Raw genomic sequence first — 14,359 nt, 5'->3', positions numbered from 1 at the left:
TGAACAAATAAGCTTGTACACCCCACATGTCAGACTTAAGAATGTGCAGAAAGTAGCAGCAAGTTGCCTTCAGAAATGTTGGAGCGGAGGTGGGTTTTAGTAGTTTCCTTGGAGCGGTATAATCTGTATATTCAGAGCCTCCTACATTCACCTTACTAAAAAGGAAGCAACCTGTCTGACATCCAAAGTAAAGCCACACATACTTTCCCTGTGGGAGGAGGAACTGGCACAGGACAAGGAAGAAAGAGACTGTCACTTGGAACCTAACAGCTGCTACACTATCACTAGGCACCAGACAAGGGTAACAATATGGCTCAGCAGGGTATGGGCGTCTTTCAGAACATCCCAAGCGTAACCAGAGCTTACACCGTAGCCTGCCTCATCACCACTGCTGCTGTGGTAAGTGGCCTCCTGAGAGCTGAGATTGGAGGCACAGATGTCGTCAGCATATGTCATCTCAAAATTGTCCACTCTCTGACCTCAGTCTTTATACCTTTTCATTTGCAGCAAATGGAGCTGGTCAGTCCATTCCAAATTTATTTTAACCCGGATCTAGTCTTCAAAAGGCTTCAGGTAAGTGACTACGAACCATCTGGAAGGGTGGCTACTGGCATATGTCTACTGGTCCACGACTATTGAACCAGTCCGTGAACTGTTAGGTTGGCCAACAGTTATCTGTATCCCCCATACAAAGCACACTGTGACCAGCAGGGAGAGCATGTTGAGGCCCGCATTTATCAAAAATTGCATCATTTGTCCAAAATCTGCTGTTTTCACTTCCACTCTGTCACTTCATGTTTGTCAAAACAATAATTGTGATAAATGTCATTATGTTCTGTAGAAAAAAAGAGTAGCAAAGTACACCTCATGTTACATATACCCAAGATCTCAAATGCAGATCTTGTTCCCATACAAGTTGTGGATGTTTACTAAGCTCAAAGTGCCAAAATTCTGGCCAAAACCCTGGAGTACATGCCTTTCACCATATTTATTTATTTTTGAGAAATTTGTAGCTCTTCACTTGAAAAGTGGTCAGGGCTTAGCAGAGGGGGCATGGCTTAGTGCAGAATATTGGCAAGAACTACATTTAAACCATTCAATAAATGGCCGACGTCATAGAATCATAGAATCATAGAATCGTAGAGTTGGAAGGGACCTCCTGGGCCATCTGGTCCAACCCCCTGCTCAAAGCAGGATTCGCTAAATCATCCCAGTCAGATGTCTGTCCAGCCTCTGTTTGAAGACTTCCATTGAAGGAGAACTCACCACTTCTCGTGGCAGCCTGTTCCACTCATTGATCACTCTAACTGTCAAAAAGTTTTTTCTAATATCTAATCTGTGTCTCCTCCCATTCAGTTTCATCCCATTGCTTCTAGTCTTTCCTTGTGCAAATGAGAATAAAGTTGATCCTTCTACAATGTGACAGCCCTTTAGATATTTGTAGACAGCTATTAAGTCTCCTCTCAGTCTTCTCTTTTGCAAACTAAACATTCCCAAATCCTGCAACCTTTCCTCATAAGACAGGGTTTGCAGACCGGTCACCATTCTGGTCACTCTTTTCTGAACTTGCTCCAGTTTGTTGATGTCTTTTTTAAAATGTGGTGCCCAAAACTGGACACAATATTCCAGATGAGGTCTGACCAAAGAGGAGTAGAGGGAAATAATGACTTCACGTGATCTAGACTGTATGCTTCTGTTAATACATCCTAGAATTGCATTTGCCTTTTTTGCTGCTGCATCACACTGTTGACTCATATTCAGTCTGTGATCTATTAGTATACCCAAGTCTTTTTCACATGTGCTGTCACTTAGCCCTATTCCTCCCATTCTATATATGTTTTTTTCATTTTTATTGCCCAGATGTAGTACTTTGCATTTCTCCCTGTTAAAAACCATTCTGTTAGTTGCTGCCCACTTCTCCAGTTTATTTAAATCTTTTTGAATCCTCTCTCTCTCTTCTCTAGTATTAGCTATCCCTCCTAGCTTTGTGTCATCAGCAAATTTAATCAGTTTACCCTCAATTCCTTCATCTAAATCGTTGATAAAGATGTTGAACAATACAGGGCCCAGGACAGAGCCCTGTGGTACCCCACTTGAGACATTCTTCCAACTGGATGTGCAGCCATTTACGACCACTCTTTGGGTCCGATCACTAAGCCAGTTATGAATCCACCTAACAGTTGCCTTGTCCATTCCATACTTAATCATTTTTTCAATAAGGATTGTATGAGAGACTTTGTCAAATGCTTTGCTGAAGTCAAGATATACTATATCTACAGCATTTCCTTGATCCACCCAATCAGTGATACCGTCATAGAAGGAAATTAAGTTAGTCTGACATGACTTATTAGTTACAAACCCATGCTGACTCTGTTTAATCACTTCATTCTTATCCAGGTATTGACATACATGTTGTTTAATAATTTGTTCAAAGATCTTTCCTGGTATAGAAGTCAGACTCACTGGCCTATAGTTACCTGGGTCCACCTTCTTCCCCTTTTTGAAGATAGGAACAACATTTGCTCTTCTCCAGTCTTCTGGCACTTCTCCTGTTCTCCAAGAATTTTCAAAGATTATAGAGAGGGGTTCAAAAATTTCTTCTGCTATCTCCTTCAGTACTCTGGGGTGTAATTCATCTGGACCTGGAGACTTGAATTCATTTAGGCTAGCTAAGTGTTTCCTCACTATCTTTCTGTTTATAGATATCCTGGATTCTTCTATTCCCTTAATAGGACAGTGAATAACAGTTGATGTTACATTTCCTTTCTGAGAGAAAAGTCAGTGTGTTAGACTGATATTCTAATATGTATGAGGCTCCCAGACAGATTTTGGACGGCTGATCCTTATGCTCTCTAAGGGTATGTGCCCATGATCAGGAAGTGCTGCGGGTTTGACGCTCCATATTTAAGCTGTGTTAATCCCGCAGCGGCCATCTGTGACAGCATAGTGGATGGGATTTCTAGAAATCTCATGTCCACAATGTGTGCAGAACTCAGACAGAGAGTTCTCTCTCTGGAAGCGCGGTGCTGCAGCCTGCTTTCTCTCTGGCACGCTCTCCCCTGTCTCTGGCGCGCTCTCCTCCATGCCTGGCGCGCTCTGCTTTCACGCCCTCTGCCTGCACATCTTCCTCTTCCTCCCTGTCCCCTACAGTCACATGGTCTAGTCCAGTGATGGCGAACCTATGACACGCGTGCCAGACAGGGCACGCAGAGCCCTCTCAGCTGACACGCGGCCAAGGCCTCACCTCACTGTTCAGAGCTGCAGCTTCCTCACACACTTTGAGCGGCGCGGCCGCGGAGCTGAGTGATGATGTCATCCAGCCGCGGCCGCGCCTCTTAATGTGTGAGAGGAAGTGAAAGGTAGGACGCTGCCGGCGTGCAGAGACCGCGAAGAGGTGAGTGTGGCCGCTGGTGTGTGTGTATGTGTGTGTGTGTGCCACTGGTGTGTGTGTGCCGCTGGTGTGTGTGTGTGGCCGCTGGTGTGTGTGTGTGGCCGCTGGTGTGTGTGTGTGGCCGCTGGTGTGTGTGTGTGTGGCCGCTGGTGTGTGTGTGGCCGCTGGTGTGTGTGTGTGGCCGCTGGTGTGTGTGTGTGGCCGCTAGTGTGTGTGTGTGTGGCCGCTGGTGTGTGTGTGTGTGGCCGCTGGTGTGTGTGTGTGTGGCCGCTGGTGTGTGTGTGTGTGGCCGCTGGTGTGTGTGTGTGGCCGCTGGTGTGTGTGTGTGGCCGCTGGTGTGTGTGTGTGGCCGCTGGTATGTGTGTGTGTGTCGTGAGTGTGGCCCTGTGTGTGAAGAGAGCCAGTGATGGCGGTGATGGGGAGCAGGACAATGATGGGAGTGATGAGGAGAGGGCCGGTGATGGGGAGAGAGACAATGATGGCAGTGATGAGGAGAGGGCCGGTGATGGGGAGAGAGACAATGATGGCAGTGATGGGGAGAGGGACAATGATGGGAGTGATGGGGAGAGGGACAATGATGGGAGTGATGAGGAGAGGGACAATGATAGGCGTGATGAGGAGAGGGCCAGTGATGGGGAGAGGGACAATGATGGCAGTGATGGGGAGAGGGACAATTATGGAAGGGATGGGGAGAGGGACAATTATGGAAGGGATGGGGAGAGAGACAAAGATGGGAGGGATGGGGATAGGGCCAGTAATGGGGAGAGGGCCAATGATTGCGGTGATGGGGAGAGGGACAATGATGGGAGTGATGCGGACAGGGCCATTGATGGCGGTGATGGGAAGAGGGACAATGATGGGAGTGATGGGGAGAGGGACAATGATGGGAGTGATGGGGAGAGGGCCAGTGATGGCAGTGATGGGGACAGGAACAATGATGGGAGTGATGAGGAGAGGGTAATGATGGGGAGGAGGAAATGATGGAGGTGGTGGAATGGGCAATTTCTACAAGAAGGGGATCATGATAGGGCATATTTCTACATTAAGGGGATCATGATGGGGCATATTTCTACATGAAGGGGATCATGATGGGGCATATTTCTACATGAAGGGGATCATGATGGGGCATATTTCTACGTGAAGGGCATCATGATGGGGCATATTTCTACATGAAGGGGATCATGAATGGGCATATTTCTACATGAAGGGGATCATGATGGGGCATATTTTCTGCATGAAGGGGGCCATGATGGGGCGTATTCCAGCATGAAGGGGATCATGATGGGGCATATTTCTACATGAAGGGGATCATGATGGGGCATATTTCTACATGAAGGGGATCATGATGGGACATATTTCTGCATGAAGGGGATCATGATGGGGCATATTTCTACATGAAGAGGATCATGATGGGGCATATTTCTACATGAAGGGGATCATGAATGGGCATATTTCTACATGAAGGGGATCATGATGGGGCATATTCCTACATGAAAGGGATCATGATGGAGCATATTTCTGCATGAAGGGGATCATGATGGGGCATTTCTACATGAAGAGGATGATGATGGGGCATTTCTACATGAAGGGGATCATGATGGGGCATATTTCTGCATGAAAGGGATCATGATGGGGCATATTTCTGCATGAAGGGGATCAAGATGGGGCATTTCTACATGAAGGGGATCATGATGGGGCTTATTTCTACATGACGGGGATCATGATGGGGCATTTGGCACTTTGTTATAAATTAATTGGGTTTTAGGTTGCAGTTTGGGCACTCGGTCTCAGAAAGGTTCGCCATCACTGGTCTAGTCGGTCCAGGGCAGAAAATCTTCCCCCTGGCAACCCTTCTGTCTGGCTAAGTGGTTCTGGATAAGGAGCAGGGAAGGTAACCTCCTTTGGGCTCTTCCTTCTCTTCACCCCCTTACACTAGTGTTCAAAATAATAGCAGGGATTTCAAAAACATGAGTTAATCACAAAATTTTTATACTAGTTTTTATTTCCATCATTCGGGACATTGCCCATTGTATTCTAATTCAAACCTCTCTCTCTCTCTCTCTCTCTCTCCTTTTCCAGGCTGCAATTCCTTTAAAATTCTTCATTTGTCGGATCCATCAAAAAAATGGACGGGTGGCATCCGTTGGCATCAGTACTAAAACGGATCCGACATCCGTTCTTTTGGCGGATTTTGACTGATGCAAAAAACTGAAGTGTGAAAGAGGCCTAACCTGATATTTAGTTGTATACCCACAGCTTTTTAGAACTGCTTCACATCTATGTTGCATAGCGTCAACCAACTCCTGGCACCTGTCAATTGTTAGTTCAGCCCAGATGCTTTGACTACATCTTACAATTTCTTGGCACTTGTTGGCTTTGCCTCAGAAACAGCATTTTTAATGTCCCCCCCCCCAAGTGTTCTATCAGATTAAGGTCCGGGGATTGGGCTGGCCACTGCATAACCTCAATTTTGTTGGACTGAAATCAAGATTTTGCTGCTCAATTACTGGAGTGTTTAGGGTCGATGTCTTGTTGAAACACCCATTTCAAGGGCATATCTATCATGGGGTTACCTCGACAGTGTGGAGCCAGAAGACCACAGCGGTCTGATTGCTCCTACTCAGGCTCTGAGAAGAAGCACTTCTTCATTTAAAATGTGTTTATTCCTTCTGGCAGAACAGGGGTTAATCAGCCATGTTGGAAATCCCTGTGTTCACAGCTGAGCTCAGTTAGCCACCCCTTTTCCCTTTATAATCTGGGCTCTGATACAAATCCTTGTCAGAGCTAGCTTTATTGCTGCATGGCTAACGCAGGGAGAGTCGTTCATAGTTAATATGAGAAGGAGAGTTGGAGGAGTTATCAGTGACTGTTGCTTGGTTTGTATGTGTGGTAATTCTCTATCCTTCTCTATTTTGGTTTATTCCCCTACCTTCACACCCCAGTGCATTCCTCTGATATATGTGAGTGAATATTTTATATGCCTGGAGTTTTCTGTTAACCCTTGTTTGTGTTGCCTTGTTTGTCAAGTTGGTGTGCTACGGTGCACAGTAGCGCCCCACTTCCCTGGGTGGGGGAAGAGAACTGACGGAGGGCTAACTCAGGAGAAAAGGCAAGGGCGGAGGCCTCAGCATCTTCAGGTTCGGAAGTATCCTGGGGAGTAGGGCAAGCTAGGGCACCCCCTAGTGTTAGGGACAGGGTCAACCGACAGCTGTGTCGTGACAATATCCTCTTCAGCGTAAGGCAATATGACCACTTCAAGTATTTTAATATATGGTATTCGGTAAATAGGTTTGGCACCATAGTAAGAGAAACATGCCCATATCATGATGATTGCACCACCATGATTCACTGTCTTCAGAGTGTACTGTGGGTTGAATGTGTTTGGGGGTCGTGTGATGAACTGTCTGCGGCCTTTGGACCCAAAATTTTACTTTTATCAGTCCACAAAATATTTCTCGATTTCTCTTTATGCCAGTTGATGTGTTCTTTGGAAAATTGTATCCGCTTCAGTACATGTCTTTGTTTTTAACATTGGGACTTTGTGTGGACTTCTTGCTAAGAGATTAGCTTCACACATGTGTCTTCTAACTGTCGCTGTACGCACAGGTAACTGTGACATTGTCTTTAATCATCCTGGAGCTGATCATTGGCTGAGCCTTTGCCATTCTGGTTATTCTCCCATCCATTCGAATTGTAGTGTTCCGATTTTTTTCCACGTCTCTCTGGTTTGGCTTTTCATTTTAAAGCATTGGAGATCATTTTAGCTGAACAGCCGATCATTGTATGCACTTTTTTATAAGTTTTACCTTCTCCAATCAACTTTTTAATCAAAGTATGATGTTCTTCTAAACAAGGCTCAAACCACCCATATTTTTATGGCTTTCAAGGAGAAATGCATGTACAACATGTCCTGGATCCACCCTTAAATAAGGACCACCTGATTCACACTTATTATTTTGAACACACCCCTTTCAATTAATTATTCTAATACACAGACTCTAAAACCTGTAGATCATGAATGCGGAGTCTGTTGGTTTTCTTAGAATCTACTGCACCAACTAGTAAATTGATTAACACGTGGTAATATAATTTATAACAAAAACAGTGATTAATCTGGTTAGTCATATTGCACTGCTATTATTTTGAACACTACTGTATCTTTCAGATGCCATTTACATGCTACAATCTGTTTTGCCTATTTCAGACGTGTCTTCTGGCAGTTTAACAGATTTTAGCTAAGTTAAATAGCCATTTACACACACAGAAATTGACTTATAATATTCTGATTGAACAGAATCGGGTCAGATATGTGTTATAACTCTAAAGGTACTGTCACACTTAGCGATGCACCAGCAATCCCGACCAGCGATATGACGCGGTCAGGATCGCTGGTACATCGCTAAGTGGTCGCTAGTGAGCTGCCACACAGGCAGATCTCACCAGCGACATCGCAGGGGTCGGGGGTCGCTACTTACCTGTCACACCAGGCGATCCTGCGTCCTCCCACCCGGCTCCACGCTCGTCGCTCGTCTCTCCACAGGAAGCGCCGCAGGAAGCTGACGACGAGAAACGGTCCTGAACGTTCTCGCGCGATCAGCGATAACCAGCGGGGGAGCCGGTCGTAGGTAAGTATCAGACACAGCGATATCGCTAGCAATATCACTATAACGTCACAAGTTATAGCGATATTGCTAGAGATATCGCTTAGGCCTCTTTCACACTTCCGTTTTTTACAATCAGTCACAATCCGCCAGGTTTTGAAAAAAACGGATCCTCAAATTTTTTTTGAGGATCCGTTTTTTTCCCCATTGACTTGCATTAATGGCGGATTGTGACGGATTGCTGTCCGTTGCATCCGTTTTTTTTGAGGATCCGCCAAAAATTGCTGTCCGTCACCATCCTCAAAGATTTCAAAACGGAGCTTGTAACGTTTTTTCCTCTGGCGGATCCTCCAGACACTCATTTAACCCGAAATTCTTTCTGGGTGCCGGAAAAAATTCTCTCTCTCTCTCTCTCATTTAAATTTCCGCATTTTCAGGATCCGGCTAAAAACGGATCCTGTGCCATCCGTTCACATCAGTTAACAACGGATCCGCTTGTATGACTTTTTGGCGGATTTGAACTGATGCAAAATACTGAAGTGTGAAAGAGGGCTTAGTGTGACAGGCCCTTAAGGCCACATTCACACGTTCAGTATTTCACATTTGTAATTGTAAGTCAAAGCCAGACGTGGGGGGGGGATGCTGGAGTGCACATGTTTCTGTTATACTTTTTCTCGGATTGTTCCACTCCTGATTTTGGCTTAGAAACACTGATGTAAAATACTGACCAAATACTGAATGTGTGAATGTGACCTAAAGCTGTCTATACACACTAGATGGCTGTCAGCTGAACGTTGCTTCTGCCCATTGTTTGCTGAGTTACTCTCAGCTGAGTGTCCCATACACAGGAGGCCTCTTTCATTGTGTTCTCTTAACAGAAGCTTAGCTCAGGGAGAACAATATGATCGACATCACCCTTGACCAGTTGGCCGGCGATCTCATATACATAACACCATTGGTCAATATTGGTGGGTTCAGCCAACTTAAAGAGGTATTGCCATCTACATGATCCTATCCCATTATATAGTAGGTGTAATAATAATAATAATAATATTATCAAATATCTCCAATTAGAAATGTAGTATAGTTTTTCTGATTTGTTATGTCTCTTTCCTCAAGTGCAGGCATTGCAGGATCTTAGATATCCATGGTTACGACCTCTGATATAGTGTGTGTTAGTGGTCATAACCATGGATACCTAAGGTCCTGAAATGCCTGCACTTGAGAAAAGAGACATAACAAATCAGAAAAACTGTACTACATTTCTAATTGGAGATATTTGTTAATATTATTATTATTACACCAACTACATATTTGGATAGGATCTTGGGGATGGGAATACCCCTTTAAGTCTAATGTGTATTGGAGCCTTCAGGCTACATTGCGTGTGCTGTTATTTTTTTTCCTTGTATAGCACACTGACCCATAAAGTTTAATTGATCCATACACACATCCATTTAAAAACCAAATCCTGGTGTCCAGTCTGTGACACTAAGAATTACGAGCACATTCTATTCTCATCCTTTTGTGGACCAGACTCGGCCATTAAAGTTTAAGGTGATTTGTACAAAACAAATGAAAAACAGAATACATACTTTGTAATTCAGACATTCATTCGAATTTCATTGATTTTCACTGATTCATTGTAAAAAGACAAGGATAAATAAAATATCAGACGGTCTTCCTGGGTCAGTGAGAAAAAAAGGCTGAATAAAAAAACAGATGTAACAAGGCGGTAATACAAAAGGCACATGAGAGAAACACGGATGTGTTACTGTAGCCTAGGGGAGAAATCACACAAGGCTCGCTGGTTACATAGTAACATAGTTTTGAAGGCTGAAGGAAGACCTTATGTCCATCTAGTTCAGCCTATTTTTAGTGCAGCTGTTCTGCATTGTTGATCCTGGGGAAGGCAAAAAGCCCACAGAGTAGAAGCCAATTTTCACCATAGGGAAAAAAATTCCTTCCCCTAAGCTGGGTCAACCGTCTACCTATAATATTCTGTTATTCGTAACCTTCTATACTGTTACTCACAAGAAAAGCATCCATTCCTTTCTTAAATTCATTCAGTGAGTTGGCCATCACCACTTCCTCAGGAAGAGAATTCCAGAGCCTCACTGCTCTTACCGTGAAGAACCCTCTTCTATGCTGGTGCAGAAATTGTCCTTCCTCCAAATGAAGAGAATGCCCCCTTGTTCTTGTCACAGTCCTTGGTACAAACAGTTCATTGGAGAGATCTCTGTATTGCCCTCTGATATACTTGTACATACAGTGGGAAAAAAAAGTATTTAGTCAGTCAGCAATAGTGCAAGTTCCACCACTTAAAAAGATGAGAGGCGTCTGTAATTTACATCATAGGTAGACCTCAACTATGGGAGACAAACTGAGAAAAAAAAATCCAGAAAATCACATTGTCTGGTTTTTTTTCATTTTATTTGCATATTATGGTGGAAAATAAGTATTTGGTCAGAAACAAGCAATCAAGATATCTGGCTCTCACAGACCTGTAACTTCTTCTTTAAGAGTCTCCTCTTTCCTCCACTCATTACCTGTAGTAATGGCACCTGTTTAAACTTGTTATCAGTATAAAAAGACACCTGTGCACACCCTCAAACAGTCTGACTCCAAACTCCACTATGGTGAAGACCAAAGAGCTGTCAAAGGACACCAGAAACAAAATTGTAGCCCTGCACCAGGCTGGGAAGACTGAATCTGCAATAGCCAACCAGCTTGGAGTGAAGAAATCAACTGTGGGAGCAATAATTAGAAAATGGAAGACATACAAGACCACTGATAATCTCCCTCGATCTGGTGCTCCACGCAAAATCCCACCCCGTGGGGTGAGAATGATCACAAGAACGGTGAGCAAAAATCCCAGAACCACGCGGGGGGACCTAGTGAATGAACTGCAGAGAGCTGGGACCAATGTAACAAGGCCTACCATAAGTAACACACTACGCCACCATGGACTCAGATCCTGCAGTGCCAGGCGTGTCCCACTGCTTAAGCCTGTACATGTCTGGGCCCGTCTGAAGTTTGCTAGAGAGCATTTGAATGATCCAGAGGAGTTTTGGGAGAATGTCCTATGGTCTGATAAAACCAAACTGGAACTGTTTGGTAGAAACACAACTTGTCGTGTTTGGAGGAAAAAGAATACTGAGTTGCATCCATCAAACACCATACCTACTGTAAAGCATGGTGGTGGAAACATCATGCTTTGGGGCTGTTTCTCTGCAAAGGGGCCAGGATGACTGATCCGGGTACATGAAAGAATGAATGGGGCCATGTATCGTGAGATTTTGAGTGCAAACCTCCTTCCATCAGCAAGGGCATTGAAGATGAAACGTGGCTGGGTCTTTCAACATGACAATGATCCAAAGCACACCGCCAGGGCAACGAAGGAGTGGCTTCGTAAGAAGCATTTCAAGGTCCTGGAGTGGCCTAGCCAGTCTCCAGATCTCAACCCTATAGAAAACCTTTGGAGGGAGTTGAAAGTCCGTGTTGCCAAGCGAAAAGCCAAAAACATCACTGCTCTAGAGGAGATCTGCATGGAGGAATGGGCCAACATACCAACAACAGTGTGTGGCAACCTTGTGAAGACTTACAGAAAACGTTTGACCTCTGTCATTGCCAACAAAGGATATATTACAAAGTATTGAGATGAAATTTTGTTTCTGACCAAATACTTATTTTCCACCATAATATGCAAATAAAATGAAAAAAAAAACAGACAATGTGATTTTCGGGATTTTTTTTTCTCAGTTTGTCTCCCATAGTTGAGGTCTACCTATGATGTAAATTACAGACGCCTCTCATCTTTTTAATTGGTGGAACTTGCACTATTGCTGACTGACTAAATACTTTTTTTCCCCACTGTATATATTAAGTCTCCCCTAAGTCTTCTCTTTTCTAGAGTAAATAGACCTAATTTTGATAACCTTTCTGGGTATTGTATTGAACCAACTCCATTTATCATTTTAGTAGCCCACCTTTGAACCCTGTCAAGTTCAGTAATGTCTTTCTTGAGCAACGGCGTCCAAAATTGCACACAATACTCAAGTGTGGTCTGACGAGTGATTTGTACAGAGGGAGAATTATGTTTTCATCTCGTGTCCCCAGACCTCTTCTAATGCATCCCATGACCCTATTTTCTTTGGTGGCAGCTGCCTGACACTGGGCACTCCAATTTAGCTTCTTATTGACTAAGATGCCTAAGCCTTTTTCCGTGTCTGATTTCCCCAGCAGTTTCCCATTTAGTAAGTAATTGTAGCATCTGTTTCTCCTTCCCATGTGCATAACCTTACACGTATCTGTGTTAAACCTCATTTGCCATTTTTCAGCCCAATTCTCCAATTTACTCAAATCTGTCTGTAGTTGCAAACTGTCCTCCTTTGTGTTAACTACCTTAAATAGTTTTGTATCATCTGCAAATACTAATATTTTACTGTGTAAGCCATCCACTAGATCATTAATAAATATATTATTAAATAGTAGGGGGCCCAATACAGAACCCTGTGGTACCCCACTAGCAGGCCCGGATTGGTAATATACCCAACCGGGCATTTTCCCGCTGGGCCGCTGTCATGTGGGCCGCGGGCGGCAGCACCCGATCATCTGGCCGCTGGCCGCTTGCCAGCTGATGCAACAACTGGCACTCCATTCTCGTCCTAGCATGAGACCTCCCCCCCACGCACTCCATCCACGCCCTCCATCCACGCCCTAGCATGAGACCCCCCCGCCGCCCGCAGCCACTCACAGCGTCGCTTGCCTGCTCTCTTCTCTGTATACAGGACCTTTGATGAGGTCACAGGAGGGGAGGAGTCAGGGGTCACAAGATCAGGAGCCTTTGTCCAGACCCCTGATCATGTGACCCCTGACTCCGCCCCTCCTGTGACCTCATCACAGGTCCTGTGCGCACAGCCCTGCCTCTTGGTGTCTGCAGGACTCGGCTGTACTGGTTGTTATGGTGCTGGATGAGGGAAGTATGTGTGGGGTCAGGAGGAGTTTACAGGATAGATGTAGCAGAGCTGTGTGTGTACGAGGTGTACGGAGTGGAGCCCTGTGTGTACGAGGTGTACGGAGCGGAACCGGATGTGTACGGAGTGGAGCCGCATGTGTGTACGAGGTGTACGGAGGGGAGCCGCATGTGTACAAGGTGTACGGAGCAGAGCCGTGTGTGTATGAGGTGTACATAACGGAGATGTGTACGCGGTGTACGGAGCAGAGCTGCAGGTGTACGGAGAGGAGCCACGTGTGTACGAGGTGTACGGAGCGGAGCCGCGTGTGTACAAGGTGTACGGAGCAGAGCCGTGTGTGTACGAGGTGTACGGAGTGGAGCCGCACGTGTACGAGGTGTACGGACCGGAGCCGCGCGTGTACGAGGTGTACGGAGCGGAGCTGTGTATACGGAGTGGAGCCATATGTGTACGGGATGAACAGAGCGGAGCCAAGTGTGTACGAAGCATACAAAGCAGGCTTTTCCCACGGACACAGGAGTACACGGCAGAGCCCCGAGGAGCATTTTAAAACTCGCACATGACATTCCACCTGAAGTGACGTGATGGAAGCTGACCGGAAATGAGATAATTTCATGAGGAGATTGTGACGGAACTAGGAATGCTCCATCACCATGTCCTCCTCCGACAGCGCAGACAGCAGGATCGCCTTGGAATCGGGGATGCCGGCCATGTGAGCGGATCATGATAAGTCCTGCATCTGGAGGCTCAGGTGGGCACTACAATGGGAGCCGGGCTGCTATAGTATCTTTATAGAATATTTCTTTATTTCTTGCTCTCTCTTTCTTTCTCTGTTCTTTCTCATTCTCTGTTCTGTCTTTCCCTCATTTTCTTTCTCTCTCTCTGTTCTTTCTTTCTCTCTCTAATCTTTCTTTTTTCTTTCTCTCTCTCTGTTCTTTCTTTCCCCTCTTTCTTTTTCTTTCCTCTCTTTCTTTCTCTCTGTTCTTTCTTTCTTTTCTTTACTTCTTTCTTTCTCTCTCTCTGTTCTTTCTTTCCCCTCTTTCTTTCTCTCACTGTTCTTTCTTCATTCTCTCTCTGTTCTTTCTTTCTCTCTCGCTCTCCTTTCTTTCTCTCTCTCTGTTTTCTTTTTTCTCTCTCTCTCTCTCTGTTTTCTCTCTTCCTTAGTGCCAGTCAGTGTGCCCATAATGCCAGCCACTGTGCCCTCAGTACCAGTCAGAGTGATCAGCAGTGCTAAATGGGTGCAGTTGGGAGTGGACATGGGTGTGACTAGTTGTGAAATGGGTGTGGCCGGGGGTAGCCTAAAATTTTCAGCGGCGTGCTGAGTGCGCCGCAGTCTTTGTCCCTCTTTCCCTTCTTGAAAACTTGGGAGGTATGATAGGGGTGGCTATGAC

The 14,359-nt window shown here is 45.2% G+C and overlaps 1 protein-coding gene across 1 annotated transcript in view; it reads left to right on the top strand.

The window, feature by feature from the left end:
- Positions 1–204: 204 nt before the first annotated feature.
- DERL3 (derlin 3) overlaps positions 205–14,359 on the top strand; it is a 33,709-nt gene continuing 19,554 nt past the window's right edge. Inside the window, exons 1-2 of the mRNA XM_073559166.1 lie at positions 205–399; positions 508–573. Of these exons, the coding sequence (XP_073415267.1) occupies positions 310–399; positions 508–573 (156 nt within the window). The 5' untranslated portion in view covers positions 205–309. The remainder of the gene's footprint in view (positions 400–507; positions 574–14,359) is intronic.

The sequence above is a fragment of the Dendrobates tinctorius genome, unplaced genomic scaffold, assembly GCF_039654945.1.
Source record: "Dendrobates tinctorius isolate UK_male_01 unplaced genomic scaffold, ASM3965494v1 ptg000265l, whole genome shotgun sequence".
In the NCBI taxonomy this organism is placed as follows: domain Eukaryota; kingdom Metazoa; phylum Chordata; class Amphibia; order Anura; family Dendrobatidae; genus Dendrobates; species Dendrobates tinctorius.
This window is presented reverse-complemented; position numbering and strand designations above follow the sequence as displayed.